The sequence below is a fragment of the Lepisosteus platostomus genome, chromosome 1 (genome assembly GCF_059453375.1).
Source record: "Lepisosteus platostomus isolate fLepPlt1 chromosome 1, fLepPlt1.hap1, whole genome shotgun sequence".
In the NCBI taxonomy this organism is placed as follows: Eukaryota; Metazoa; Chordata; class Actinopteri; order Semionotiformes; family Lepisosteidae; genus Lepisosteus; species Lepisosteus platostomus.
Genome location: NC_142611.1, coordinates 955,552 through 981,582, shown reverse-complemented (window position 1 = coordinate 981,582; position 26,031 = coordinate 955,552). Strand labels below are relative to the sequence as shown.

Sequence of the window (26,031 nt, the reverse complement as noted above, 5' to 3'; positions counted from 1 at the left end):
TCAGATTATAAAGATTTCTTTTATTTACATTTTCACTATCAAATAAACATGTTTAGCCAGAACGAAGTCAATTGTTGTGATTTAATACCCTAAATCTTGATGGCTGTTCTACAATAAACCAGAAACCCACAATGGGTTCTGATCCCAGGTTATTGTGAAACTTGTGCAATGGAGGGATCCCCAACAGAAGTCAAATAAAGGCTTTGAGCCACAGGGGCTGTCATTCTGCTCAGAGCACATAACCACCACGGAGAAAGCAAGATGCTTGGACCACCTCTCTCACTGGCCTGTTGGCAACGAGTCCAAAGGAAGGACGCCTCAGTAGGGGTCAAGGAGAGGGAGGAATGTGGGCATGTGGCCGAGTGCTCCTCACAGAGTCCCAGTCGCGCTCAGAGCAGCGAGGTCTCTTCAGCTTGGAGAAGCGGCGGAAAAGGCATGACGATGGACCCAGGCTCTTCCCGAGAGGGAGGAAAGGCCATGCTCCAAATGAATCACAATTAACCACAGTGGTAACTAAAACGGCGCTCCTTTACTTCGGTGAATCGTCCCGACGCTGCCAGCTTCTTTGGCAAGCAGGGCCGCAGGCAGCTTTGGTCACTGAAGCCGGCCTCCCCCCCCAGTCTGGGTTGTGAATTGTGACCCAATGCTACAGTATCCTTTGCTTTAAAGTGCTGCATGAACCTCTTAGCAAAATAAAATACCTTGGTTGAGTCTAAGCAAAGACAGTTGACGGGGAGCTGCTTTCGCACATGAGTATTTCTGACTTGTGTACAGACATCCTCAGATTTGACACGATCAGCTGACGTGGCAGCAAGGCCCACTGAAGAAACAGCAGCACAAGGCAAAGTTTAGCTTTGTAAATGGAGGCGACACCCCAGCCATTACTCAAGAGCAGCTGGCACCAAATCAGACTTTCGTCTGCCCCGTTACACCTTGTGAACATTTTAATGCTTTAAGAGGTTAAACACATTGGCTGTAGAACTCAGTCTGACTGAGATTTTAATTTAAAGGAGGAGGCTTGTATCTGAGCTGAAAAAAAAAAGTGTAATGCACCTCTAAATAAAACTATATTTTCCCAGTAAATATATATGCGTTAAATAATTAAAACAGCATTCAAAAGTACCAAACAGCCAACAGAAGAGTTTAAATATCAGATCAGTGGAATGGATACAGTGATTGCTAATGTGCCAAGACAAGTTCCTATAGTCTGAAGTTTCAGTACATGTTCTGCAGTCTGCCAGCGTGCACAGTGCATTAAATAAAAATCTATAGTTATTTTCATAATTAGCACTTACAGGGGGCTCTGTCCCCAGACGACTGCAAAGCTAAAAAAAACACGTTTAGTACATTGTCCGCCCTGGAGCGCGGAGCCCAGGGTCACAGTGGAAGGGAGACGGGACAGAGCTGAGCTGCGGGGAAGAGAGCCCACAGCGCCATCGTCCGCGCCGCGCCGCTCACACCTTTGGCACAACGAGTCTCGGCAGCGCGGGCCACCCCACCCCTGCACGCCTCTCGCTTCGTACCCCTGCCAGCTGCTCAGGTCAAACCCAACACCCGGGCAGCCTGGCTTCATCCTGATGTTAAGTCGGGACCAAGTAATAAGATAAGTTTCCTGTTATTTTTTTTTTGCATCAGCTTTATACACCTATTCTGCATTAACAGTGCATTGCACAAATGTACAAGAAAAAAATACTGGTTTTACACTATACATTTCTAAAATATTTACAGAGTAAAATAAGTTATTGACATTTTCATAATGGATGTTGCCATTGTTCAGCAAATATGTGTAAGAATATATGTATATATATCTTTACACATATACAGGTTCTCTACACGCAGCTACTTTTTGGTTAGCTATCATCAGTATTTGTAACAGAACTGCTGTCCAGGGAAACGCTCCAGTCCCCTGGAGAGCAATTCAATAACGTTAACAGATATATTAATTCTTTTACAGCCCTGGGAGATCCCAGTTTAAAATTACACGTTAAATACCCTAACACTTACACACGAGAAGGATGTTAGCTCTAATAAAAAATAAATTTATCCCCCCCAAAAAAAACATTCTTGCGGTGCTTTCTAACCAAGCAAGCTCTCGGCCTTTACAGGAACCCCAGACATCGCAGCACAAACCCAGCTCGCACCCGCGTCACAGGGACACGCGCAGCGGCCACGCGCTGAGGGCTGTGCCGTTACCCGTGCCGCGGTTTACAGCGGCAGGCTGGGAAGCCCCGACCGGCGTCATTCCGCCTGCTTCCTCTCCGCGCGGCGGCTGCTCAGTCCTCCAGATTATTGCGGTTGAATTTGCGGTTGGCTTATTCTGAGGAAACACAAACAATCCACGGAGAAATTCCCAAAGATCCTTTAGCCCTTGTTGAAGCCCGGTGAAGCCCGCCAGGCAGTCCCGCGGGTCCTGGACGAGTGGGTCCGGCTCACAGCCCAGTGCTGAGGAGGGCTGCGGGGCGCTGGGCCTGCGCCAGGCGCAGGGACTCTCTGATCTCCAGGTTGAGCTCCATGAGCTGCGCGCCGGCCCGCGACAGGTCCTGGCTGGGCCCCACCAGCGCGAAGCTGCCCGTCTGCCCCAGCGTCTGATGGCGGAAGTGGATGTGCAGCAGCGTCTGGACGGCGTCGTCGCTGGCACTCCCGAAGATGTCACTGGGCCAGAGAGACCTGCGGGGGCCGGGGACACGGGCACCAGTCAGCCGCCACGCCCCCATGAGCCTTCATGAGAACGCTCCCCTCACACGGCTCTTATTACCCTTTAAAGGGGGACTGCAACACTATTTTCTCATTTCGGGGTCAGAAAGAATCGGCACTGATGAGTGCATTTCAAACCAGAGTGAAAGTTAAATGGACACAGTGTCTTGTAAAACCTCCATCACAAAATAGACAAAATCTCCAGGTGTCACAGAGCCCTGTTCTGTGATTCAGAATGAGGGAACAGAACTCCCAGTGAGGTGAAGTGGCCCTGTGACACTGTGAACAAGCCGGCTTGTGGACATCTCTTTAATCCAACTGAAAAATTGATCTCGACTTCCAGACGGTTTTGCCGACAAATACTACTTACTAGTTAACCCTGCATGCAGATCACATTAGAAACTTTCTGCAGTGAAATGTCTGCTGCACAACCGGTACTTATCCACTCAAACATCACAGTACATCAGTCATCACAGTGACTAGTGAGCAGGAAGGGCAGCTTCATGTCAATGCCTGTGGCGAGACCAGAGGTTTGCGACAACTTGGCGACTCACAGTACTTCACAGTTCACAATTTTGTGCTTGCTTTGAAATGTGTATTTCTTTTCTATCCTATCAACTATGTTGTAACTGAAATGTAATAACTAGTCTGAGAACTTGGGACCGCGGGTCCCCTTTAAATAGACCCCCTTTTATTTTATGGCTTGTGGTTATTAGAATCAATCCATTGAGGAGAAAAGCTAGTGTCCTACACCGAAGAAATTATAATAAAATCCAGGTCGTTTCCTAAATCACTGATGGTGCCACGAGACGTGCAGATCTGGACTCACCTGAAGGCCTTGACTTGTGCCAGCGCAGTGCCGAAGTCCTCCTTCCTCAGGCTCTCCAGGAGGGAGTGGACGGCGCTCTCGGGGCTGGCCTGGGCAGCGTCGGGGACAGCGGGCTCCTCTCCGCCCGCCTCGGCCTCCTTCAGACAGCTCTCCAGGCGAGCCAGCTCCTCCGACATGTTGATGACCTGGAGACACGACACGCATCAGAGGCGCCTCACTGGGAGCCGGGGTCACTCGAGGGGACAGGTATTGGGAACCCCCACCGAATAAGTCGCCCAGCCTCAGTGACAGGTTAAAGCAATCAGTGCACTCCTGTCACGTCCAATCTTTGCGAGCCTGAGCGCCCTGAGCTGGGGTGGTGATTGGGACAGAGAAGGGCATGTGCCTCTGGCCTTCAGGACTGAAATTCGAGGAGAGCTGCTCCTGCTTCACCTGCCCCAACTCTCCGGTCACTCGTCCAGCGAAAGTACTACTATTACAAAGAAAACAACTTTCTGTTCCTTTCGATTAAAAGGAACTCTTACTTCACGGCTCGTGAAGCTTCCAGAGACAGGCGCAAACTCATAGGAGGGGGCGCCTTAAGGATCCGTTAGAATCGGTCTGAGCTGACAGTAAAACTAAACCGTTGCTCAAACAGGAAAGAACTGCAGCTCATTCGGCGTGCTTGTCAGCACAGATTTCTCTGTGCTCTGACAAGGTGATTAATCTGGGTGCCGATTGTCACTGCGGGTTTGCAGCCTCACTGCGAAGACCAGTTAAAGCTACGCAAGCTGGGGAGAAACGCATCCTTTTGGTTCCCTGACGATAATTCACAGAGCTGTGCAACTCTGTCCTTAAACGCCTGAAAACCCCCCTGGCCTGCAGCCTTCATAACCTGCGACTGTGCTCTGTGAGCGGCCGCTGGCAGCTGAAGAGATGTGCACCAGGCCAGCCCTACCTCCGCCTCTCTCTTGATGGCGTCCACGCGGCTGATGAGTTTGCAGTAGGCCTGGAACAGCAGCAGCAACTGGAAGTGCAGCTTGTAGAGCCTCCGGCACAGTTCCAGCTCCTGGGAGCGAGAGAAGTCAATGAACGGCGTCCCGCGTTTTCTAGACATCATTCACAAAACAAGTAACTGCCGACCTGCTTTTTCAAATCAAATCAGCGCAGTTAGAAATGGTCACTTGTTAGATGCGGGGAAAAGAATGGCAGAGTTAACATGTTTGATGGGCGACCGACAACAATTAAAGCCATCAGCTGCAGCAGCGACTAACTCGACTAAATGTCATCTTTGGAAAAATGGAAATGACAGTTGAGGTTGAACATTAGCTATTGATCACCAGGGACTGGACAGACAGGACGAATGAAAGGAAACACACAAGGATGAAGTCACGGGCATGCACACACACAATGCACAAGGCCATGTAAATAAGCTTTCAGTTCTACGGGTTCGTAATAGCTCAAACTGTAATACACACCTCTTCAAACAAATTGGTCAATAGTATATTTTTTGCAGTTGTCCAGACAACTGTGACCTATAATTTGTCTTGGGTGTTTTATATTATTTTATTTTTTGGTCGGGGGATTTTTAAGACGCACCAGAAAAGGTGCATGAGGAGTCAAGTTAAGCCATTCCAGAAGGGACTCCGAGTTGCTACATTACTAAAGGGAGCTGCCCGTTTCACGACAGCGATTATTTACTGTGATTGCCGGAGAGACGGGTAACGGTGTTAAAGAGGTCGGAGTCGAGACAGCGCAGGGGGCTGAGGAAGGGCAGCACCGAGCAAACGCCAGGCATCGGGGGGCATGGCCGCACCACAGAGACGAACGCCACATGGATGAGGATCGGCTGGCCAGCTGACACGATTAGAAAGGTCTAAAATTCAAGAACCACTTACTGCTAGAACTTCCATTTGCTAAGCAAGAGGTTGAGCAGGTCACAAAAACACAAAGAAAGAAGAATCAAGAATTAGTGAGCTCACAACTTAAAAACCAGAACAGAGAGGAGGAAACAATACCAAAATACAATACGTGTAGCCTGAAAAAGAGTAAGTTGGGCTGGAAGCCATTTCTGCTGTGAAACCCTTTCTCCTCTCACTTTGGGGTAGCTTTCAGTACAGGGTTCTGTTCGACTGGGTTTGGAGTCTTGTTGGTGAAAAAAGTAATTGTCAGATCTTTACTGGGAAAAACTGTGCTGCGCGACAGCTGTAAAAATCCAAACCTGACACACACGGCAGATATTCCGTGAGATAACCCACCTGTACACATAACAAATTCAACACGTAGGTGTGGATATACATGGCAACACAGACGTCAGCCACAGAAACATGCTCAGATGCTCCACCAGTATCCTACTGAATGCTTTTGAAATGCAGTAAAAGCTTGTGGTGGAATTAAAGAGAGCTTTGGCGCTTGTGATTCTCCCTGCCGTCTGAAGCCTGAATCCTCCACAGTCTGAGCGGTGGGAGCAGACGCTCAGAGCAGCTCCCAGCCCTGGCGTCTATAACACATGCAACAGCGAAGCGAGCCGGCACCCCAAACACATCACCCAAGGCTCGTATTTGCTCTCTAAATTATTGATCATTTCCTTTGCTGAGGCACTTTTTTAAACAGCTTTTGATTTCTTCCTTTTTTTTTGAATTAAAATGCAGGATCACGAGTTCTCACACAGATTTCTTAAAGTTGCCAGGGTGCAAATGACATCTGAGGCAGCAGTGCTGATGAAAACAGGGGCCAGCGGGTTGGACACCTCGACTGCTACAGCAGACATCATATGACTGTGGTGTCCAGATGAAACGACCCAACTATCAGCATCACAGGAGGATTTTATTTGAACAGGGGAAATAAGGAACAGGCCTGGGTCTACGGGTAAAACTGAGCATAAGAAGGGAGGGGGAGGTGTTTTTTTAAAAAAGGCCATCAGGAAATTGGAGCACAGAGAGCAAGGTACAGCCGAATTAGATTTTCAAATCGGACAGCGGACGTCACTGGAGGCTGGCCATTCATCGCTCCACCGTGCCAAACCTGGCCACGCTCCAGGTGTTCGGAATACTATATTCCTGCCAACACATCCGCTGTGCCCTCTAACAATTTTCTCAGAACTTCACGGCATCACAATAAACTTCACTCTGCACCTTCGACCACTTATTTATATAAACGCAGCGACAGAGCAGCACAACGCAAAACGTGTTCCAGTAACGCGTGGTGAAAAACAAATTCGACTGCTAACAGGAGGCTCACTGCAGCGTCTCAGGGGTGTGTGTGCAGTGACCTGATCAATAAAGATTCACAGAAGAGAATGTGACAGAGGCTGCAGGTAGCCTGAAAACCTTTGACAGCAGGGTGGTGGGACCAGTGAGAAGAGGAACCCACACAGCCCTGTCAGGGTGACGGACTGAAGGGCTCACTGTCAACTCTCCACAGAGAAGGATACACATCAGAGAGTTTCTGATGGGCACACAAAGCATCTCGACAGAAGCCTTCTGCTGTCATTTACAACGAGGAGGTTCCGTCTTCACTATTTCTCAGCAACAAGTCCATCTCCTGATTCGGGATTCAATATATTTAATATAGTTTGGCACTTTTCCTGAACATTCTGGAAAACCTTCTCCAGTAATGTTTGAGATTAAATGATAGCCTAATCCTTCATCATCATGCCGATACGTGGGTCATAAGTCTAGCAATGAAGCAGGCCTAAAAAAAGGAGAACTTAAGCATGGAGATACTAAACAATGCTCTCGGTTTTATCTTAATATTTGATTTTACCAGCCAGTTGAGGAGAAAATGTGCTGTATTGGCTGAAGACCATTTTAGATCAGCTCAAATGGAGAGACTTTACCAACGGTTGTAAAAAAAATCTAAGAGCAGCACCAACAGTCCCGTTTCCAGTGTCCTCTGTAATTCAGAAGGCTGTGCCTGGCACTCTGCTTACCTGGGCCTCAGTGTTTGGCCTCTGGGAGCCCTCCTTCTCTCCAAAGGTCCTTTTACAGTTGTCCAACCACTGCAAGGACACGAAACAGCCATGAGAATCACACGGGGAAAGCACCTGCTTCAGAATAACTCCACCAGGGTCGTGCCTCTCCATTACACCGACACACGGAGCGGCATGTGGAAGTACAGTCTTGTCCCTATCCCTTACGGAGACGGGTTTGTACCCTGGTCCTGCGACCACTCTCTAACGGCCGTCTCGCTTACAGTGACTGCTATTCCAGAGAGACAGAGGTTTCTGGGACTGTCAACGCCTGTTCCCTGAGTCTAGGAGAGTGTCTGGTCCTTCAGCACCGAGAGGGTAAAAAGAACAAGTAGACGAGCCCGGTTCTGCATGAATGGAGTCTCGCACCTAAGGAACTAGCCCAGAGAGGGAAGGAGGAGACCTGACAGGCCACTGAGCGGCCCATGCCAGTGTACTAACTCAAGCCTGTGAGTTTCCGACCATTTAATCACAATGCAGATATTTAAAACCCACACATGTGCGTCTGTTTGATCCAGATGGTCCTGGGTGGAGCTGTTACCGCCCCCTGCAGGGTGGGGCTCGCGCCGGCGCTGTCGCCGTGGCTGGTGGTGGAAACCCATCCTCCTGCTCGGGGCTGGCCTGTCCGCAGCCGCGCTCTGCAGGAGGGGAGGGGAGGGGGGAGCAGTGTGCATCTCCTCCTGCAGTAAATCTAATAAGAGCAGCGTACTTAGGGAATTAAACGAGCCTGCTTGCGCACGTGGGGCGGAGAGCTGCATCCCCCAGAGACAGGGCTGTCTCATCCAATTAGTGCCCTGAAGCCCAGGGTCCCCTTCAAACCTCGTTTGTCTTCTTTATCTGACAACTTCCGCTTTGGCTGCAGCCCATTTATTTGACAAATCTCGGGTAACCAGATCTCATTCCTGTCACCGGCAGAAGAGATGGGAAGTTCTTCCAGCCCCGCGCACTGGTAATGTCAGAGCAGTTTTTAAAGACAAGACAACGGTCTTGGTCCCAAAGCTCCAGTGGCCAAAACAACCTTCCAGGCACTTATTTAAAGGCTGTGGACCAAGCAATCAAACTCGCAGGAAAAACACCCTGCCCCCTGCAGCAGTTTAACTGAAACAACCCTTATTTAGTACAACAAAGTAACAAAAGCCAGAGGTGGCGAGCTGCTAATGGAAATCAGAACGTATCACCGATGCCTTCGCTTTCCTGCTGAAGCATCTACAAAGAGAACATTACATAGCCAGATCTCTAAAGACTCTAACAATTTGTGTACTTTGGTTCAAGTACATTAGGACACACATTTATTTCTGCCTTCACCTTTTAAGTTTCCCTAATCTTGCCACCCTTTCCTGTCAAAAAAGAAACAAACAAGCACTTAGAAAACTGCTCCGGCTACCAAGACCTCTGGAGGGTTTTAGGAACATGTCTTTTCTTTCTTCCCGGGATCATTCTTAAAAAAGAAAAGGGTGGGACTGCTCAACATGACGAGGCTGCACGCAACGTCTTCAGCGAACCGACCTGGGAGGCCGAAGACAGGAGTTTCTGGGCTCACCTGCTGGGCCGCCTCTCTCTTGGCGTTGTAGGTGTCGAGATGCTCCTGCAGCTCCAACACGCTGAACTTGAGCGTCTCCAGCAAACCGCAGGACACCAGCTGCAGGGGAAGAGACCCGACACTCAGCCTCCTATCCCAACAGCACAGGCCGCTGGGCCAGGCTTCTAACACAGCTGAGACTCGCAGACAAATACCTCGCCTTCTCAATCCTGAAACCATCCAATAGTCAACACCTCGCCCTTCACCGGCGTTCTCGCACTGGAGTGCAATCACTGCATCTCCGCCTTAGTCAAGAGGGTCTCATCTTACAGCTCATTGGAAAGTGGACAAAACAGCTCTGAAACATTCCTGAGGGATGCCAGGTGCATGTTATGAATTAACATTGCACACGAGTTGTAAATTACTGTCCACCCACACATGCACCAGGTCTTCAGAAAACAAGATAAACCACTACAAAATAAACAGAAGCACAGACGTCACAGCTGATCTCCCATCGTGCCTGTTGCTGAAGCCAATTTCCTGACTTCTTCAGGAAATGACTGCAGAAGATTCTGGGATCAATTAATTATTAATTACGGAACAGGCTGCATGGGCTCCTCTTGCTTGTAACTTTTCTTGTTTCCTTATGTATTTTTGTTTCTTGTGTGTTCCTATGTACATATGCGTTTCTCTCTGTAAAACCTGGGGATTGTTAGAATCAGTCAAAGAGCATAATGGTGCATGCGACGGTTTTTGCAATATGCCAATCCTTGCAGAAAATAACATGTACAGAGATTCAGACTCTGTAGATAAGGGATGAACTTTAGACTTTTATGAGGGAACAAACTGACTTTGTTAGGCTTTTTTTTAACCGCTCCTTGATGATCGAAGTACAGGGTCTGCTGTCTCAAGCGCTCAAACAAAGTCACAGGTGTCATGCCACTGTCAAACACTGGGTCGCACGACCGGAACATCTATTGTAAATCATGTTGCGGGTGAAGAAAAAAGGAAAGAAAGTGGCCGAGCCAGAGTGACTCACAGTTTCGGCGTCAATGAAAACGGTGGGGCACTCCGAGCAGGTCAGCATCACCGACAGGGAGCTGTGGAACTTGGCTCCGATCCTCTGAAGGCTGTCTCCCAGGAAGCTCACAGAGTCGTTGGTCAGGCCTCTGAATTTTCTCTGGATGTTCTGTCGTTGCAAAGAAAGACGCACTCCATTTTCTGGGTTTGAGCCTCATTGTTACAGACAGCGGTACTTAAGTGGTTTGTGAACTAAGCCCGGGGCAGGAGTATGCCCCCCCCTTCCAGAGCTGGGTTCTACGGGGGGGGGGGGGAGGGGGATATCTCCTGCAGGTCAGACGGAGATGGAGAGGCTGCAGCTACATCGCTTCAGCACACTAGAACACTTGTATGAACCAGTTATGCACTCAGAGAAAGGAAGAATACATATTTCATATACATTAAGGACTACGACTACTCCTGTATTTAAAGGCATGTAAGGTCCCCCTGTAGCTGAACCTACAGGTGAAGCCATCGTGCCTTCTCTTGCGATACTATCCTGACACTGCTAGATACAGGATGCCTCACGTGGCAGGGAATCATTCAAAACTAATGACTCCTGAAAACAACCCCTCTGGGGAGTACCACAGAATCTGTGGTTTGGTATTTGGCTACAAAAATAACCAGATAAAAAGCAGCAGCACAGCGCAGCGTGGGCGGACCTGAAACAGCTGAGAGAACACGTGAAATGTGTAGACGGCGCAGGACCCATCGGTGTCCGACAGCATCTGGTTGACGTGGCAACGCCAGGCGTCCTCTTCGTCGTCGCAGGACACGGGCTGGAAGGCCGCCAAGATGGCCGACAGAAACGGGGACGGGGGAGGAGACACCTGGATTTCAGGAAACCCCTCCTGGTCTCCTTCATCTTGACTGCAAATGAAACACAGCCTCATTAGAACTGCGGAAGTCATCAGCCCTTCACCATCTGACACGCAGATGACTTCTCTGTTCCCATTAAAACGGGCAAAAGCATGCACAAATGGACCAAACACAGTACATACTGTACAGGACACTTACAAGTCCTTGACAGCGCAGTACTAGAGGCAGCTTCTGACTGCAGTCGGCCCCTTTCAGTTTAAATAGACTTTGGGGGAAAAAAAACAAAAGAGCAGAAAGCCAGGTACTTACAGGTCATAATTACCAAACAGCCTCACAAGGCAGACAGAGTAAACGTATCTGAAGGACATCATCCCCCCGCCTGGGCCAGGGCGCGGGCTCCGCGCGCAGTAGTCACGGCACGCGGAGAGCCGCCAGCGCTGGCCTCGGCCATCAGGAGCGCTGAGCTAGGGGAACGGGCCCTGAAGGACTCGGCTGCAGTGGGCAGCTTTATTCCAGTCTTTCAGATCAAAAAAACCCCAGAATGACTTTGGATCATTTCTGTCTTGAGGGAGAAGACGAGTTGGAGGATTGCCACGGACACGAGCGATCAATTTAACGAGCGCTGGTGTCTGCCGCAGATGTCGGGGATGCACTCCTTATCGTATATCAAGGCCTGTGGCAGTCACTTAGCCGGCGGCATTAATCACTGCTTCTCCTGGGACCGCAGTGCTGATTCATTAGGGCCGTGGCTGCACTCTGGAGACTCGTGTCCTTCCCTGCTCCTCCACGCCCCCTCGACAGCGCCCTGCAGCTGGGGGGCCCGGCCGCTGGCTCGATAAGCAAAGAAGGCTCCGCTGCTTTTTTGGGGTTGCCATGGAGAGCAGGAGTGGAGACAGGACGCCGAGCACAGCGGCCACATACAGATGAGGGAGGCTGCTGCTGCATGTGCAGAAGGAGGCGCCCGAGAGGAGAGCTCTGCGAGGCTGCTGAGCATGCCCGTCCAGCGTGGACCGGGCCAGCTGTCCACTCTGGAGCCCAGTCCAGCGCCGCTGTGTGGGCCTGGCGCGGCGCCGAGCGGCTGCTCACCTCGACAGGCCCGAGAAGTCGGCCTCCTCCTCCTCCTGACACCGCTCGTCCAGCTCCTTGAGGGCCAGCGTCACGTCCTCCTCGCACACGGACCCCGGCGGGCTCTCCTGCGGCGGCGGGGCGGGCTCCAGGGCGTCCCGGGGGTCCTGCGCGTCCGGGAGGCCGAGGAGCTCCGGGGGGTCGGGGGTTGGCGGCGGCGGCGGGGCACCACAGGACCCCGCGGCCTCGCCGACGCGGCTGCTCAGCTCTTCCCCCGCGGCGGAGGCGGCGGCGGCGGCAGCGCTCCCATCCTGCGGGGAGAGCAACCCAAACCGCGCTCAGGACCCGAGCCTGCGGGCCCTCTGCAGCGCCACTCCGCGCTCCGTCAGCTCAGGGCGACTCGTACCGCACATTCCCCTGCTTCACATCAACACACAAGGAGCCCGAGAGGGGACTTTCTGATTTAACGCACGGAGATCCGCCTCCTTTAACAAACTCATGCAGGGGAATCCTCTGCCATTAAAACACTCATTAACTCATTAACTATGTCCAGCGCTGCAGAGAAACAATTCTGGAGAATAGCAGCCACTGAAACTGCAGGGGAAAAGTTGGCTTTTGTGAGGTCCCTCCAGTTCTGAGCGAGTACCAGGTCATAAACAGCACTGTAAATCGGACTGGAAGTGTGGCCGTGTTTCTATGTACCTCTGCGTCTTTCCTCTCTCCTTCCACACCTCCAAAGGGCACCAGCACCAGGTTCAACAGAGAGGAAAGACTTCCGCCTGAAAGCTCTCATTCTGGATGTATTAAAAGGGGAGACTGGACGACTGCCAAGGCTCTTAAAACGAATGGCGTTATCGAAAGCTTTTACGGTCACATGCCACCAGCGCAAGACGATGACTAACAGCATTGACTGTTCTATCTCAGCCCTTCTGGAAGTCATTACATTACTGCCTGCCAATGCTTATAATGAGCACTACCCTTGAGCTCACATTCATACCTGCAGCGGCGCAGTATGAGCGAGACGCGTTTCCTTGCAACGCTATTTGTCCAGTAAGACAACAAGTGCTTGACAAATCCCCAATTGTCCACACGTAGCTGTGAACCGAGAATCTTAACTTCCCACCACAGAGAAGATATGTCCAGTCAGGAAAAGCTGCCATAAACTTAGTCAAAGGGTAAGCGGGGGCACTCAGCACTTGCCTAATGACTGACGCAGGAAAGAAGACATACTGTATGAATCAGGAATATAACTGGCCAACCAATTCAGGGAACAGCCAGAGCTGTGGGAATCAGACGTCTAAGCAGATAGTTCCCCGTTTCACCTCTCCTGTCCACGACGTCCTGTCTGCGTCCTTTCACAGGGACTCCAGGACGCTCGCTGCAGAGGGACACGGCAACCACGCTTGTCCTTAAAGGAGGACCCCCCTCGCCCCGGCTCTCCAACATCATTATTTATTCTTCTCAGGACCTCTCCGCGCATTCACAGACTGCAGCCCCCCGCCCCCCTGGCCCAGGGCCGCTCTTCCTCTCCCGCCCTGCTCGTGCGCTCCGGGCCCCCGCCCCCCTTCTCCCTCTCCCTCGGGCCTCAAGCCGGCTCAAGAGCGCCTCCCGCACCGCCCTGCAGGAAGCCTGTCCCGGTCGCCCTCACATCTGGCTCCCCGCGGGCCGGGGGCACGTGCAGCTCTCTTCTCTACCTGCCGTTCGCGCGGCTGCAAGGCCTTCGACAGACCCGGGGCGGAAACGCAAACTGCGCGAAACCCCACCCTGACGTTTCCGCCCTTGTCAACAACAGGCCCGCATCCGACAAAGGCCGAACGAGAAAAGGGCGTGACGGAAGAGCCCCCGCGCTGCAAAGAGAAAGCAGACCCCACTCGGAGCTGTGTTAGTAGATGTTAGCAGACCACGTATGAGCATGTTAGGATGGAAATTCACACAGTCTAACCACAATCAGGCCATGGGCCACATGACAGTCACAACCTGGTATTAATATACTTACAGACTACAGAGACAGCCGGGATGTAAGGTTTCTGGTTAGGTCCACAGGCCTTTCAGGTCAGAATAAGGTGAAATTTGGAGGGGATTTTTCAGGTCCGGGTTTTTAGATTTGAAGGCCATGAATGTAATTCATGCTAGCACAGCAGGCCTGAGGTGCGCTCCCTCATCTCAACCCCAATCACACAGCGGACAGACAGAGCCTCCACCCCAAACACAGAGCACCCCGACACCCCAAGCAGCAGGAGCAGGCAAGACGACAGCCCCCCGAGCTGTCGAGAGCAGGCAGGAAGACCCCTCCCCCCCCGAGCAAGAGTAGCAACAAATAAATCAGAGCCAACAAGCAGCAGCACAGCGGGCACTTAGCATGAGAGAGCACCTGGCATCCCCACCCACAGGCAAGGAGAAGCAATCACCGCCCCAGCGGAAAGGTCAAGCGCGCGGTAGCCAGGACACCCCGCGAAGCTTGCGAAGAGAGGCGCAGGGGGGCGCACTGACGCCTCCCGGAGAGGAGGGAGGCAGAGACGCGGAAGGCTAGGGGGACCCCACGTGCCAGCCCCGATTGCGGCTCCCGATTGGTCCCACCTCAGGCAGCTGGCTGTTAGCGCTATCGGGGGGCGCGGGCTCCGGAGAGGGGCTGTGGGCCCGCGCGGGCGGGGCGCTCTCCTCGGCCACTGCGCTGCCGGAGGACTCCTGGGACTGCTGGAGAGAGTCCACGTGGCTGGACGCGGCGTCGTCCGTGGCCGAGTCGCTGTTCAGCTGCAGGGGACCAACACAGAGCACTGTTCCAGCCAGGGCACACGGACGTCCCTCAGCAGGACAGACAGGCCAAGCATTCACATGACCGACATAAGCAGTTCGTTGCACTTGTGCGTATCACAAATAAACTGAATTCTGAACTCTAAACATTACGCAACACACTCAGTCGCTCAGGCACGTCTTTAAATGCGCTCAATTATTTCCTTAAAGGGGTAAATAATTCTAACTTTCTAAATTAGAAAGCAGAGATGGAACAAAATTCTTATTTTCTCAAAACTGCATCAGATATAGTCAAGCTTGAAAACAGATTAAACAATTCAAACATAACTGAAAAGTAATATAACTGCATTGTTTGAACAATTTCTATTACACAACACAGGCGACTGGGCTGCAGTATAATCAAACAACCAAAAATTGTTTCAACTGTTTTATGGCTTTTTGTTCCAATAAGAGGTCATTTGACCTAAACTGAGCGGGGTCACACTCTCTGTGTTACACTGAGCAAGAGAAGAGCTCAGGATCTCGCTGAACCCCTTCGCTGTTCATTGCTCACTGACGTCATCAAGCTGCGTGCTTGTTCAGCACTGAGAGGCCTGCTGCAGTAACAGGCTTCCCACTGGCCTACAGCAGGGATAACCCGCTGGCCTCCATCCGAGCCACTGTCACAGCCAACACACGTCGCAGATTTGTTAAAGCATTCCACTGCTGCCAAAAAGCATTAGGAAGCAAGGTGGGCAAATTGAAAAACCAGCAACCAACGCCAGGAGAAAAGGGCTTTGCTATACTGTCTTCCCGCCTCGCGGATCCTCACTAGGTGTTGGTGAAGCTCCAGATATGGAGGCGAGAGATTGAAAGAATAAACAGACAAAAAAAAAAGTGAAACAGGATGTAAAGCTTTGGGTTTTTACGGCCAGTTACTGAGTTGGGAGTCTGTTGCTCCCTGGGGCTTTTTACTGGGCGGGCTACTGGGCCCTGACGATGAGCACGTCCCGGCGCGCTGGGCAGCCAGTCCGCTCTGGACGATCAGGGCTGCCGGACTGGACTCACGCAGCAGCCCGTAAAAGAACAGGCTGTCGAAAGGTGACTTTCTGAGCCACAGCCCCCTCGCCGGGGCCTGCAGCTCACCTGCAGCCGACTGGCACTGTGGGCGCCCCTGCCCCTTGCAGCCAAGTAAGCATCGGGGATCCTGCAACACTATTTTTTTTCCCCCCATGAAACACAAAGCAACTTACCCTGAACTGTTACTTAATAAAAAACGGAAAAAAAAAGTCTGGATGCTCAAAGGTCCAGTAGAGGCAGAAGCAAGCAGCTCGGCCCGACAGCCTGGGGCCGCTACACACACCATGCAGGCAGAGGGGCGCGGGGCCCCAGCGAGAGAGGAGTGACTTACGACAGGTGAGCAGGACAGTATCTGGTTAGCAGTCAGTACCTCCTCCTCCGACGACTCATCCGTGTCCTCCTGGTTGGTGAGGTTGAGGCTGGGCGAGCTGCCCGAGTACTGGCACTCCTGCAGAGAGGGGGTGTCCCCTTTGTCGATGCTGTCCAGAGAGCGCCGGCGCACGCCCCAGTTGAAGTTGTCCATGCTCTCCCCCTAGGGCCACCAAGAGCGCTGCGGTTAATCTCCAGGACACGTGACCCCGCGTTCCAGTAACACAGGAAGGTGCTGTCAAGCGATCTTCCCAGGGGTGTCTAATCTCCCTAGACCTTTTCAAGCACAGGAACCTCGGAAACGCCTGGGTGAATGTAAATCTGACTGATCACAGACGGGATGCTGGGTTTGGACAACAGAATTATAAGCAGTGATACTGGGCTGGTTAAAACTGTCTCTGTTGACGCTGCAGCACGGAACCAGAGTGATCAAACCTAACTGTTTTAAATCAACAAACAGCCTGGCTGTTTTGCAATAAAGCAACAGAACAACACAAACGTGCAAGAGAAAAAAAACCCTGCAGGAATGAATGTTCTGCTGCTCAGCACAGCAAGCAAACTTTCACTCAGTCCAGCAACTGTCCTGTAGTATTAAACAAGGAACACTGACGCAGAAAACAAAAATCTACAGTGCACATTGATTCCCCTTTGCTTTCTGAAGGGCTGGGCCGAGTGGTAACTCTCCTGGGCGCAGGTCTAGTCACACACAACGGACACAGGACTGACAAAGCAGAAATAATAAGTGAACAGCGCACTGCACCAGGCTGCAACTTACCTGCAGCTCCTGGTTGGCAAAAAAAAAAGGAAAAAGACAAGTGAATTAGAAAGAACAGGAACAGTGAACACAGAACAAGGAAGACACTTGTAGACTTCATCCAAACTTGGGCTGACGGTGAACACACACATAGCTAGATCTCGTTCACCTCATGGCAGGATCCAAAGAGCAGCTCTGGCACTAAACACAAGCTGTTTTCTTGTACACTGTCATCAGTGTCTCTCTGACATTTTCATGCACAATTATGATTTCATAACCAATGCAATCGTAGAGTTTTAACGTTTTCGATGTGTTAACCCAAACAAGGGCAAAGGGCAAAATGCCTCACTGAAGAAAACGAAAATGACTCAGTTTGCTTCTGAACCTTACAGCCCACATTAAAGCCGACCATCTGGGTAACACCTTATATAGAGCTTTATGAAAGGGCGCCTTGAACTCCAGCTCCTGCATACAGCTCGAACAGAAAGCTCTGTTCAGGCAGCACAAAGCAGGCAGGGACACAAGGCACAGGCCTCAGGGATATTAACATATCTGAACAAATCAGAAAACTCCCCAGTTCTCTTATCATGCTCATATAGCTCGTTTCTTCAGGTACACAGACAGCTGGCTCTCAAGAGCAGCAACAGAAGGGGGTGGAGAGCAGATTCCCAGATTGCCATCCCTTCACCGGGGCGCAGTGGGACTGAAGTGGCGCTACCCAATGGGATGCAGACTGCTGCAGGACGTGCACGCTCTCAGGGAGCCCAGAAATCATTACGCCTCAGCGATTCATCCCACTTACCCATCCCAGCTTGTGCAATGAAACGAAAACATGGAAACAAAAAGGGGTCTTTTGTTCACGTACAACTTACAGCCACTTATACAGTTCATGACGATTGCACATGCAATTGCACATACTTGTGTGCATATATATAAAAACCCAGGCCCGTTTCTCTAAACAAATTCACATATTTTCAAGAAAAAGTTACAGACCCTGTTTTCAAAATGGCAGCGGAACTGCTGTTTGTAAAGACCCACGCAAACCTGCGTCTTCCCCACAGAGGAGGCCCTGCTAGGACTGCACACGCAGAGCCCAGAGACCGCTGCAGCTTCTGCACCCTGGGCAATGGCAGGTCTCACCTCGGCATCCTCCAGCTCCACATCCAGGAAGTCAAAGTCCTTGAAGACCCCGAACTGCTGCTCGCTGCTGGCGTCCTCCACCGCGGCCTCCTCCTCGCGGATGGCCTCCTCCGTGGTGGAGATCAGGCTGGCCTGCTGGTCTCCGGCGTCCAGGTCCTCGTTCGAGGAGAACACGACCTGAGCCCCCCGGAACGGCCGGGTAGAGGAGAGGAAGAGGGTTACACACAGAGACACAGGACGAGACAGAGAAGTGGGCCATGGGCCTGCAGCCCTTCGGCCAAACATCGAGACGGGTTTTAAAAAAAACCATGAAAGCTTACAGAAGGGTTTTTGGGAAGACCAGACTCCGGGCCACACAGGGAAAGGACGTTCATCAGCTTCTCCCTGGTTCTCCTCTGAAATACAGGAAGCAGGAGGTGGAGGTGAAAACTATGTATCTGGGCCATCACAGGGAAGGTGTTTTCCTTTTGCTCCTGCTGCCCGCTGTCCACTGCCCACTGGCCACTGTCCACAGACTAATCCCCACTGGCCACTGTCCACAGACTAATCCCCACTGCCCACTGCCCACTGCCTACTGCCCACTGCCTACCGTCCACTGGCCACTGTCCACAGACTACTGCCCACTGCCCACTGTCCACTGCCCACTGACGCTTGGGACGTACCTGAGAGAGCTGAGGTCTCTTCCAGCTGACCGGCACCAGGGCGTTGGAGTTGGACCCAGAGGACGTGGACGAGGTGCTCCTCGTCACGGCGATGACCTTCGGCTTGCCGTTCCGACCCGCAGCGCTGTGCTGGTCCCCGTACTTGTGCCCTATGATGGGCGTCTGGGGGGAGACACGTGAGACAGAAAAGCTGGGAACAGCCCTTTGCTTCATGATGAACTTTGTTCCCCCCAGTCCCGCCCCCACAGTATTAGTGCCCGTGCCAGAAGAGACGGGAGTCCCAGTGTCCAACAGAGATCCCCTGGTAGCTCAGCAGCCCTGCACACGGGACCTTAGCACCCAGGATAATGCCCAGGCCGCCCACGGGACCCAAACTCCACTGGCACACGTGTAGTGAGCTACGTCAGCGGCTGGCCCAGCTGGGATCCGGCGAGTGGTGCCGCCGTACCTCCGAGATGTCGAAGTGGAAGTCGAGCGTCTTGCCGGGCAGCTCCTTGGAGGAGCTGTTGAAGATGCGGGTGAAGGCGATCTCGGGGGAGCCGGCGGACTCGGAGCTATAGGAGCGGTGCACCTCCTCGGGCACGGCCAGGCTGGCCGACCGCGACACCACCAGCTTCAGGATATTCTGAGCCTCCTTCCAGTAGGGACTCTGCGCACAAGAACACAGCCATGAGCGCCCTGCCGTTACAGACAGAGCCTTCCAGGGAGACTGGCCGTCAACCGCGTCCGCCAGCGAGTTCAAGGGCTCCCACACCGCTGCTCGACTTCGTAGCGCTCGGCTTAATGACCGCAGGGCTCCTGACCTCGGTTATTTCAAACCGAAACGCTTCCTGCGTCGTTACAAATGAGTATCAAGCGTGGAGAGAAGACAATTAGAAGGAAAGATTCTGAGGGATGAACAGTAAAACTGATCACCTTTCTACCAGCCTTTTTGCAAACTACTAAATTAGTAAATTAAAATATTAAATTTGTTGAAGTAGTTCAAGTAGGCATCTGCGTCAGCATGCATAGGCTGCAAAGGAAGAAGTAAAGATTTATTGCTGCTGAAAAGAGAAGAGCAGAAATACAACGTTTCTGCTGTGGAGCCTTCTTACACACATGAAGAAGGCTCCACAGCAGAAACATTGTCTTTCTTTTCCTCTCTTTTCAGCAGGAATAAACCTTTACTTATTAAATTTGTTAGCTAGTAAATAAGTAAATATTAAGGGCAGAGTGAGAAGGTACTTCTCAATTTTAAATTTTTCACTTTAAATTTACAAACTGAAGAAAAACAGGAGAAACAGGAATGCCAAAAAATGGCGAGTATTTTATTGAACATACACCCTCGGGCTGAGTGGAAAAGAAAAAAAAAGCCTTCAAAAGCAATTCAGGTATCTGAACACATCACTCTTACAAGAATGGAAACTAAGGCCTCTTCCTGTCCCGAGGCAGGCTCTTCCAAATGGCTCTCACAAAAGGCAGAGGAGTCATTTTTTTATTTCTATTTTTTACCCTGGATGATGTGCAGAGGATTAGGGTTATCTTATTTAAAATGTGGTCCTTCAAAAGCCAAAGGCGGCCAGCAGACCGCTGTCGCTGTCCTGCAACACTGCTCAGTGACAGAGAATGGAATTACAAGTGTGACCCTTCAGACACGGGTACAAACACGGCAAGGCAGCGGGACAGGGGAAGTGCTTCAATATGGATTCTAGACTTTCTTACTTTTCTTTACTTTACTCTTTATGTTTTACAGTTTTGCAGAAAAGGAAGACATAATAGTTGCATGACCTTTCAGAGCTAAGAGAACTTGTACATTAAGAGCAGAAAAAACAACTGTTAGACATTTCCTGAAACGGTTATAATTAACTGAATTCCACAAAATCTTACAATCCATGGGAAGAACGCATGATGTGTCCTCATTTATCTAAGTGCACATGTGAGTTCTGTGCTATGTGAAAGAGCACTTAAAACTGAAAACAGTAGCCCTGAGTCTGGAACCAGCTGCCCAGCCATTTTGCTAGGCTGATAACCTTAGCTTATTCCTGATTACAGGAAGATGTGATTCTGGGAGGTAGATGGTCAAAATGTTCTGATTCTGCTTGCAAAGGTTCATATCAAGAATTAAAAACATATTGTTAAAAAAACGGGGAAAAAAACACATGAAGGTGGCCTAAAAAGCATTTAGACGACCCACCTCTTTTGCGGCTTTGTCGGAGAGGTGACTCACCTGCACATACTTCCCAATGACCTTCATGATCTCCAGGTTGAACTGCTTCACCGGAGCAGCTGAGAGGTCGATGTGGCTCAGGAGGCTGTGGATGATCTGCAGGAGGGACTGCTGCATGCTGGCCAAGCCCTTCTCCAGCAGCTGGGAGGAAGCCAGAGAGCGGGTCACAGATACAGACACAGGCATGACGCACAAGCAGAGCTCCTGACAAAATAATCTCCCAACAACTGCGGTTCAGGGAATGCAGCTCACAGGAAATGACCGCAGTTTGGGGTTTCTCAGGACTCTATGTATGCTCCACCTCCCAGAGTGGTTTTACAGGAGCCCCAAAGCAGCGGGAACTAGACAGACCCACATACTTAAAGAGGAGATTGGTCTCCAGGTGTTCAAACAGTGAATTGAAGTAAAGGGATGTTCAAAAAGGAGACCTGCACGAACACATGGCTCTTGGCTGTAAACCTACGCTGATGACTTGAGAGAAAACTGACAAAGTGAAGCAGGGACTCCAGTGACGTCTCCAGTGTACTGGGTGGCAATTTCAAGCACACAGCCTGCCCCTGGCACGCAGGAGGTTGGGGGTTGACAGCGATGCCCCTGAAGGCAGCTCAAGAGCAAACCCTGCTCTGATCATCGCTCTCCCCTTAAGACATGACTTTGCATGGGTTCCCAGCAAGCAGCAGCTAGCACCCCATGGAGCAAACAACTTACCTCAGCGAGATAAGTGACCAGGCTGAACGTGATATCCGAGAACGAATCGTGCAGGTATCTGCACACCACATTGATCCAGTTGGAGCAGTCGCGGGAGTAGCTGTGAGTGCTGTACAAGCTCATCATGTGGGCCAAGTTGGAGAGAGTGGCCGACTTCTCCTCGGCACAGACCTGGAAGGGACAAACAGTGCTTTACTCGCGGCTCGGACCGGCGCCCCGCCAGTCCGGACCTCATTCGGACCGGCGCCCCGCCAGTCCGGAGCTCATTCGGACCGGCGCCCCGCCAGTCCGGAGCTCATTCGGACCGGCGCCCTGCCAGGAACACATGCCTGAGGTTTTTACAACACGATGCAGCATCGGAAATGATACTGGATACAGAAACAGGTGCCCAAAGTGTAGTACTGATCAGCAAACAAACATGCTTGAAAGAAGCTCAATGCCCCGTTCGATTATGATAAAAGTCTTAACACCACTTACACTCAAAAACCTGACCACATCAATAGTGGATGCATTGAACGCAGGTTGGGTTTGCTCACCAATAAAGTCTGAGCTATTAAAACTGCCAACGATAACAAATGGGACAAAGTGTTCAACTTTGACAAGAGTTTAAAAAAAAGGCAGAGAAAACCATTAATGAAAAGGCAGAAGACGACCTGCATATTAAACCCCCACAAGGGCAGAAGGATATTACCCTCCCTACTCTTACTGGCTGGCTCGGCGGCGCTCACCTTGGCAATCTTATCAGCCGCCTCCTTGCAGAATGGGGTGGGGTTATCAAAATGTTGTATGAGATGAGGCAAGAGGCAAAGGATATTTAATGGGAAACCTGGCAGATAAGAAAAGTAATTTTCAGAGAGCTTATTGATAGAAACATGACAACAGAAATATGCACAGAAATGGAATCCAAGGAATACTGAACAGCACTGCCTTGATCTTACATGTTTTTTCAAAAAAACCAACAAAGTAAAACTCATTGCAAAAACAGCATGCATTACTTCATACGTATCGTATCGGCTCTTTAAAGCATGTTTCAAATAAGTCAAATGTGACATGATGGCAAACAATTTTCCTTTGCTTACACAAAGCTCCCATCAGTTTTCGTGTCAAAGAAAGCAAGGACTTTTCCTGAGCACCGTCAGCTCGTCAAGGCTCAGAAGCCGGCTGCATTGACCAGACGCCCCCATGAGGAAGACAGCGTGGCATCCAATGGCACCAGCACTCACTCGAGCGCCGTCAGCTCAGCCTGGCCAAGCACCAGGGCTTGAAGACAGCAGGACTGGCAGATCGCGCTACCGGAGGAAACCCGGACGCTTGGCAGACCCAAGAACGAGATTCCGGAGAGGCCGGTGTGATCCGGGACCACAGCGCCAGGCTCCTTCTCCCGCCCACAGCCGAACGGCAGGAGTTCTCTTCCCCATCACCCTCGTTGGCAAAATCCGACACAGTAAGAAAGCCAGCTCCAGCAACGCGGCCACTGGGGTGCTCACCTGCCACCTGGGAGGGGTCCACCAGCGCGTGGCGCGAGACGGTGATCAGCTTGCCGAGCAGGTGGACGGTCAGCTCCTGCGTGGAGGCCGACGTGAAGCCCTTGAGGAAGAGCTGCTGCAGGCCGGGGAAGTGGTACCACTTGAGCTTGCCCTGCACTCGCTCGATCTTCTCCCGGCTCTCCGCCTTGTCCAGGGGCAGCTGGCCCAGCAGCTTGTTGAGGAGCCGCAGGGCCAGCAGGTACTCGAACTCGTAGTCCGACTCCAGCAGGGAGGTGGCGATCCAGAAGATGGTGGCCATCAGGTTGCAGGGGTCCACGGGCGGCGGCACGTCGCCGCCGCCCCCCTCTCTCAGGGAGGAGAGGCTGCGAGTCCTGGCCAGGCTGCCGAAGTTGGCGCGGCCGTCCGCGATGTCCAGCGTGTTGCTGCGGCGCCGGTCGCCCTTACGCTCGCCCGCCAGGCTGGCCCGCAGGGAGTGGCTGCGCGCGTGACCGTAGTGGCTGTGGAAGTGCCCGCTGCTCAGGTTTAGCTGCCCGGTGCTCTTCCGGTTGGCCGCAAACTTGGTCCCCAGCAGGGGGTCGTGGTACGAACCTCTGCGTTTCAACACACACGGCACAGAAGAGGCGCTGAGAAACAAACAAGCAGGCTCGGGAGCGAGCCTGGCTCACACCACTCCGCAATTCAGCTCCGCACGCAGCGCAGCGCCCTGCCCATCTCCGTCTACCTGCGTCAGCAATACCCCTGTAACACACCGCGCTGCTAGAGGGAAGCTCATTCTAACAGAAACAACCTTAAACCAATTCGTCTGTGTCAACCTTTTTTTAGGTTCTGCAAACCTAATATTTTAATGGTTTGACAGAATAAAGAGAATGAGAACGTAAGAAGGGTTACAAACAAGAGGAGACACCTGGCCTGCAAGGTCACTGGTAGTTAATTGAACCCAGGACCCCATCCAGCTCTTGAAGGAAGCCGGGGTAGCCTGTACTCCTAATACCCCGTGTGTGAAGAAGTGCCTCCTGTTCTGGGCTTTAAAAGCTCTTTCACCTTGTTTCGACGTGTGCCCCCCTGGTTTGAGAGAGAGAAAACACGACCCCGGCCAGCGCTCTTACTGAGAAAGTGCGGAGAGCAGGTCGTAGCTCTTCATGGTGTCGGCGAGGGTGTCAATGCCAGACTCCAGGGTGAGCAGCAGTTCAATCACAAAGCCCTGTAGAAACAGCCACCCAGGCGATGATCATTAGAAACGCCACGGGCCTGCGCTCAGCCAATTACAATTACAGAGACAAAGATGTTGCGGTACACAATATGCCACAGTAAACTCAACTCCGCTCATGATTATGCTAAAAATAAATGAGCGAGCGGATAATTGACATTGACGTGGGTAACATTTCATCTAAGATCTGCTTCCAAAGCAGTGCTCGCTGATGGTATACTGGGGCTGGGCTGGAATTCCTGGTCCCTGAGGGAAGAGAGCCACCCGCTGGCCAGCCAACGCCACTTCCTGCGGATATCAGAATCCTTCTTAAAGCGTCTTCCATCCCAGCACAGGCCAGGCCCAGCCTACATTTCAGCCCGACCTCAACAACTAAGGGTGATGTGATTTCCTTGAAGGAGTCCAAACGTCAAAATAACATCCTGCTGTAAGTGAGCATGAGTGGCTTGCAAACAATCAGTTGCACATTAAAATTACATCTAGAACTCTCCTGCCAAAGATACAGTAAATTGCAGTGAAACAGTATGTAAGTGCAGGTCTAACACAAGCACAAGCACGAGTTAAACCCGGTTTCTGGAATTAGGACGGGTGCAAGTAGATTCCAGGGTGTTGAGGAGTCATTACTCGCTCCACAAAACACAGCTGGGAGGCCAGACTGGAGTTTAGCCAGGATGCCAGCGTTAACACAGACCCTAACTTATCACCAACTCCGTCACAGTGTCCCCCGTTGTCCCTGCTGGGGCTGGAGGGAAGATCACCCCCTACAGGTCCACCAAGATCATTCACACCAGCCACCTGGCTCCCCCCCGAGCGAAGACTCACCTGAGCTTCTTCCCCAGGGTCCCCCACGGTCTCCACCAGCCGGGACAGGAGGTCGGAGAGGGTGCCGGCGGTGAGGGGCTGCTTCAGCGCCCGGAAGATCTGGAAGGAGCGGCCGGCGTAGTGGCGCGAGGAGCAGGAGAGCGCCGTCTGCAGGGCCGCCTCGCTGAGGAGCTGCTCCAGCTGGTTCCCTGCGGGCAGACGGGGGTCTTACCACGTGCTGCAGGGCGCGTGCTCACTGCCTCGGCAGGGCCTCCCATCTCCCTGCAGCTCTGCGCTTCCTGCAGGCACCACCATGCCTCTTTTCTTTTCCCCCTCTACCTCTTATTTACTGTTCTCTACAACGCGTTCATCGCTCTGGTTGCTCTTACTTGCTGTGCTGTACATATAATGTATAAGAACCCCAATGTACACGTGCACAGTTGATGGCCATGAGCTCCTTTCCACTACTCTACACTCAAGCACTACCGGTCCCCAGGGGCCCCTGGGACAGGGTCCTGGCTGTGCAGCAGGCCAGCTCGCTCCTGCAGCCTTGAACACTGAAGGATCCTCACCGAACAGGCACTGCAGCTCGGGAGGAAACCCCAGCCACCTCGTTGGCAAAGACAATACCCCACAGAAGCCCGGTAAGAGAGGGCTTGAACTACTCCTTTTTTATTTCAGTATTAGCACACGGCTGGGTTTTCGGTTCACGACACCAAATTGGTCAAAACATGGGCTATCTTTTGTTGCACAGAAAATTGATATCGGGTCAAGGGCATTAATTTCAGATTCACTGAGCATCGGACAGTTAATTTGCTGGCCCAGAGGTAAAAGCATTTATGTGAAATATGGCACAGGTCCTACAGTTACGTTTAATTTCAATGCAGCGATTCTTCTTACAAAACACATTTAAAGGAACGCGTAGGCGTTTCCTACTACCTGAAATAATTCAG

The 26,031-nt window shown here is 51.7% G+C and overlaps 1 protein-coding gene across 17 annotated transcripts in view; it reads right to left on the bottom strand.

Annotated features, from left to right (window-relative positions):
• Positions 1-26,031, bottom strand: part of fryl (furry homolog, like) — a 127,737-nt gene continuing 101,706 nt past the window's right edge. For 13 of the 17 annotated variants that reach the window (XM_088632147.1, XM_088632088.1, XM_088631935.1 and 10 more), the window contains 21 exons: positions 25,100-25,287; positions 24,177-24,271; positions 23,071-23,660; positions 22,312-22,409; positions 21,584-21,754; positions 20,876-21,016; positions 19,118-19,318; positions 18,670-18,831; positions 18,328-18,402; positions 18,008-18,184; positions 16,076-16,276; positions 14,512-14,685; positions 11,956-12,245; positions 10,713-10,920; positions 10,031-10,180; positions 9,013-9,111; positions 7,434-7,502; positions 5,401-5,418; positions 4,461-4,571; positions 3,524-3,708; positions 1-2,667 (listed from right to left, as the gene is read on the bottom strand). In XM_088632147.1, the coding sequence (XP_088488273.1) occupies positions 2,430-2,667; positions 3,524-3,708; positions 4,461-4,571; positions 5,401-5,418; positions 7,434-7,502; positions 9,013-9,111; positions 10,031-10,180; positions 10,713-10,920; positions 11,956-12,245; positions 14,512-14,685; positions 16,076-16,276; positions 18,008-18,184; positions 18,328-18,402; positions 18,670-18,831; positions 19,118-19,318; positions 20,876-21,016; positions 21,584-21,754; positions 22,312-22,409; positions 23,071-23,660; positions 24,177-24,271; positions 25,100-25,287 (3,641 nt within the window). In that variant the 3' untranslated portion in view covers positions 1-2,429. Of the gene's footprint in view, positions 2,668-3,523; positions 3,709-4,460; positions 4,572-5,400; positions 5,419-7,433; positions 7,503-9,012; positions 9,112-10,030; positions 10,181-10,712; positions 10,921-11,955; positions 12,246-13,930; positions 13,980-14,511; positions 14,686-16,075; positions 16,277-18,007; positions 18,185-18,327; positions 18,403-18,669; positions 18,832-19,117; positions 19,319-20,875; positions 21,017-21,583; positions 21,755-22,311; positions 22,410-23,070; positions 23,661-24,176; positions 24,272-25,099; positions 25,288-26,031 lie in introns of those variants that run through there. The other 4 variants (XM_088632239.1, XM_088632989.1, XM_088632438.1 and 1 more) reach the window with 3 other exon arrangements.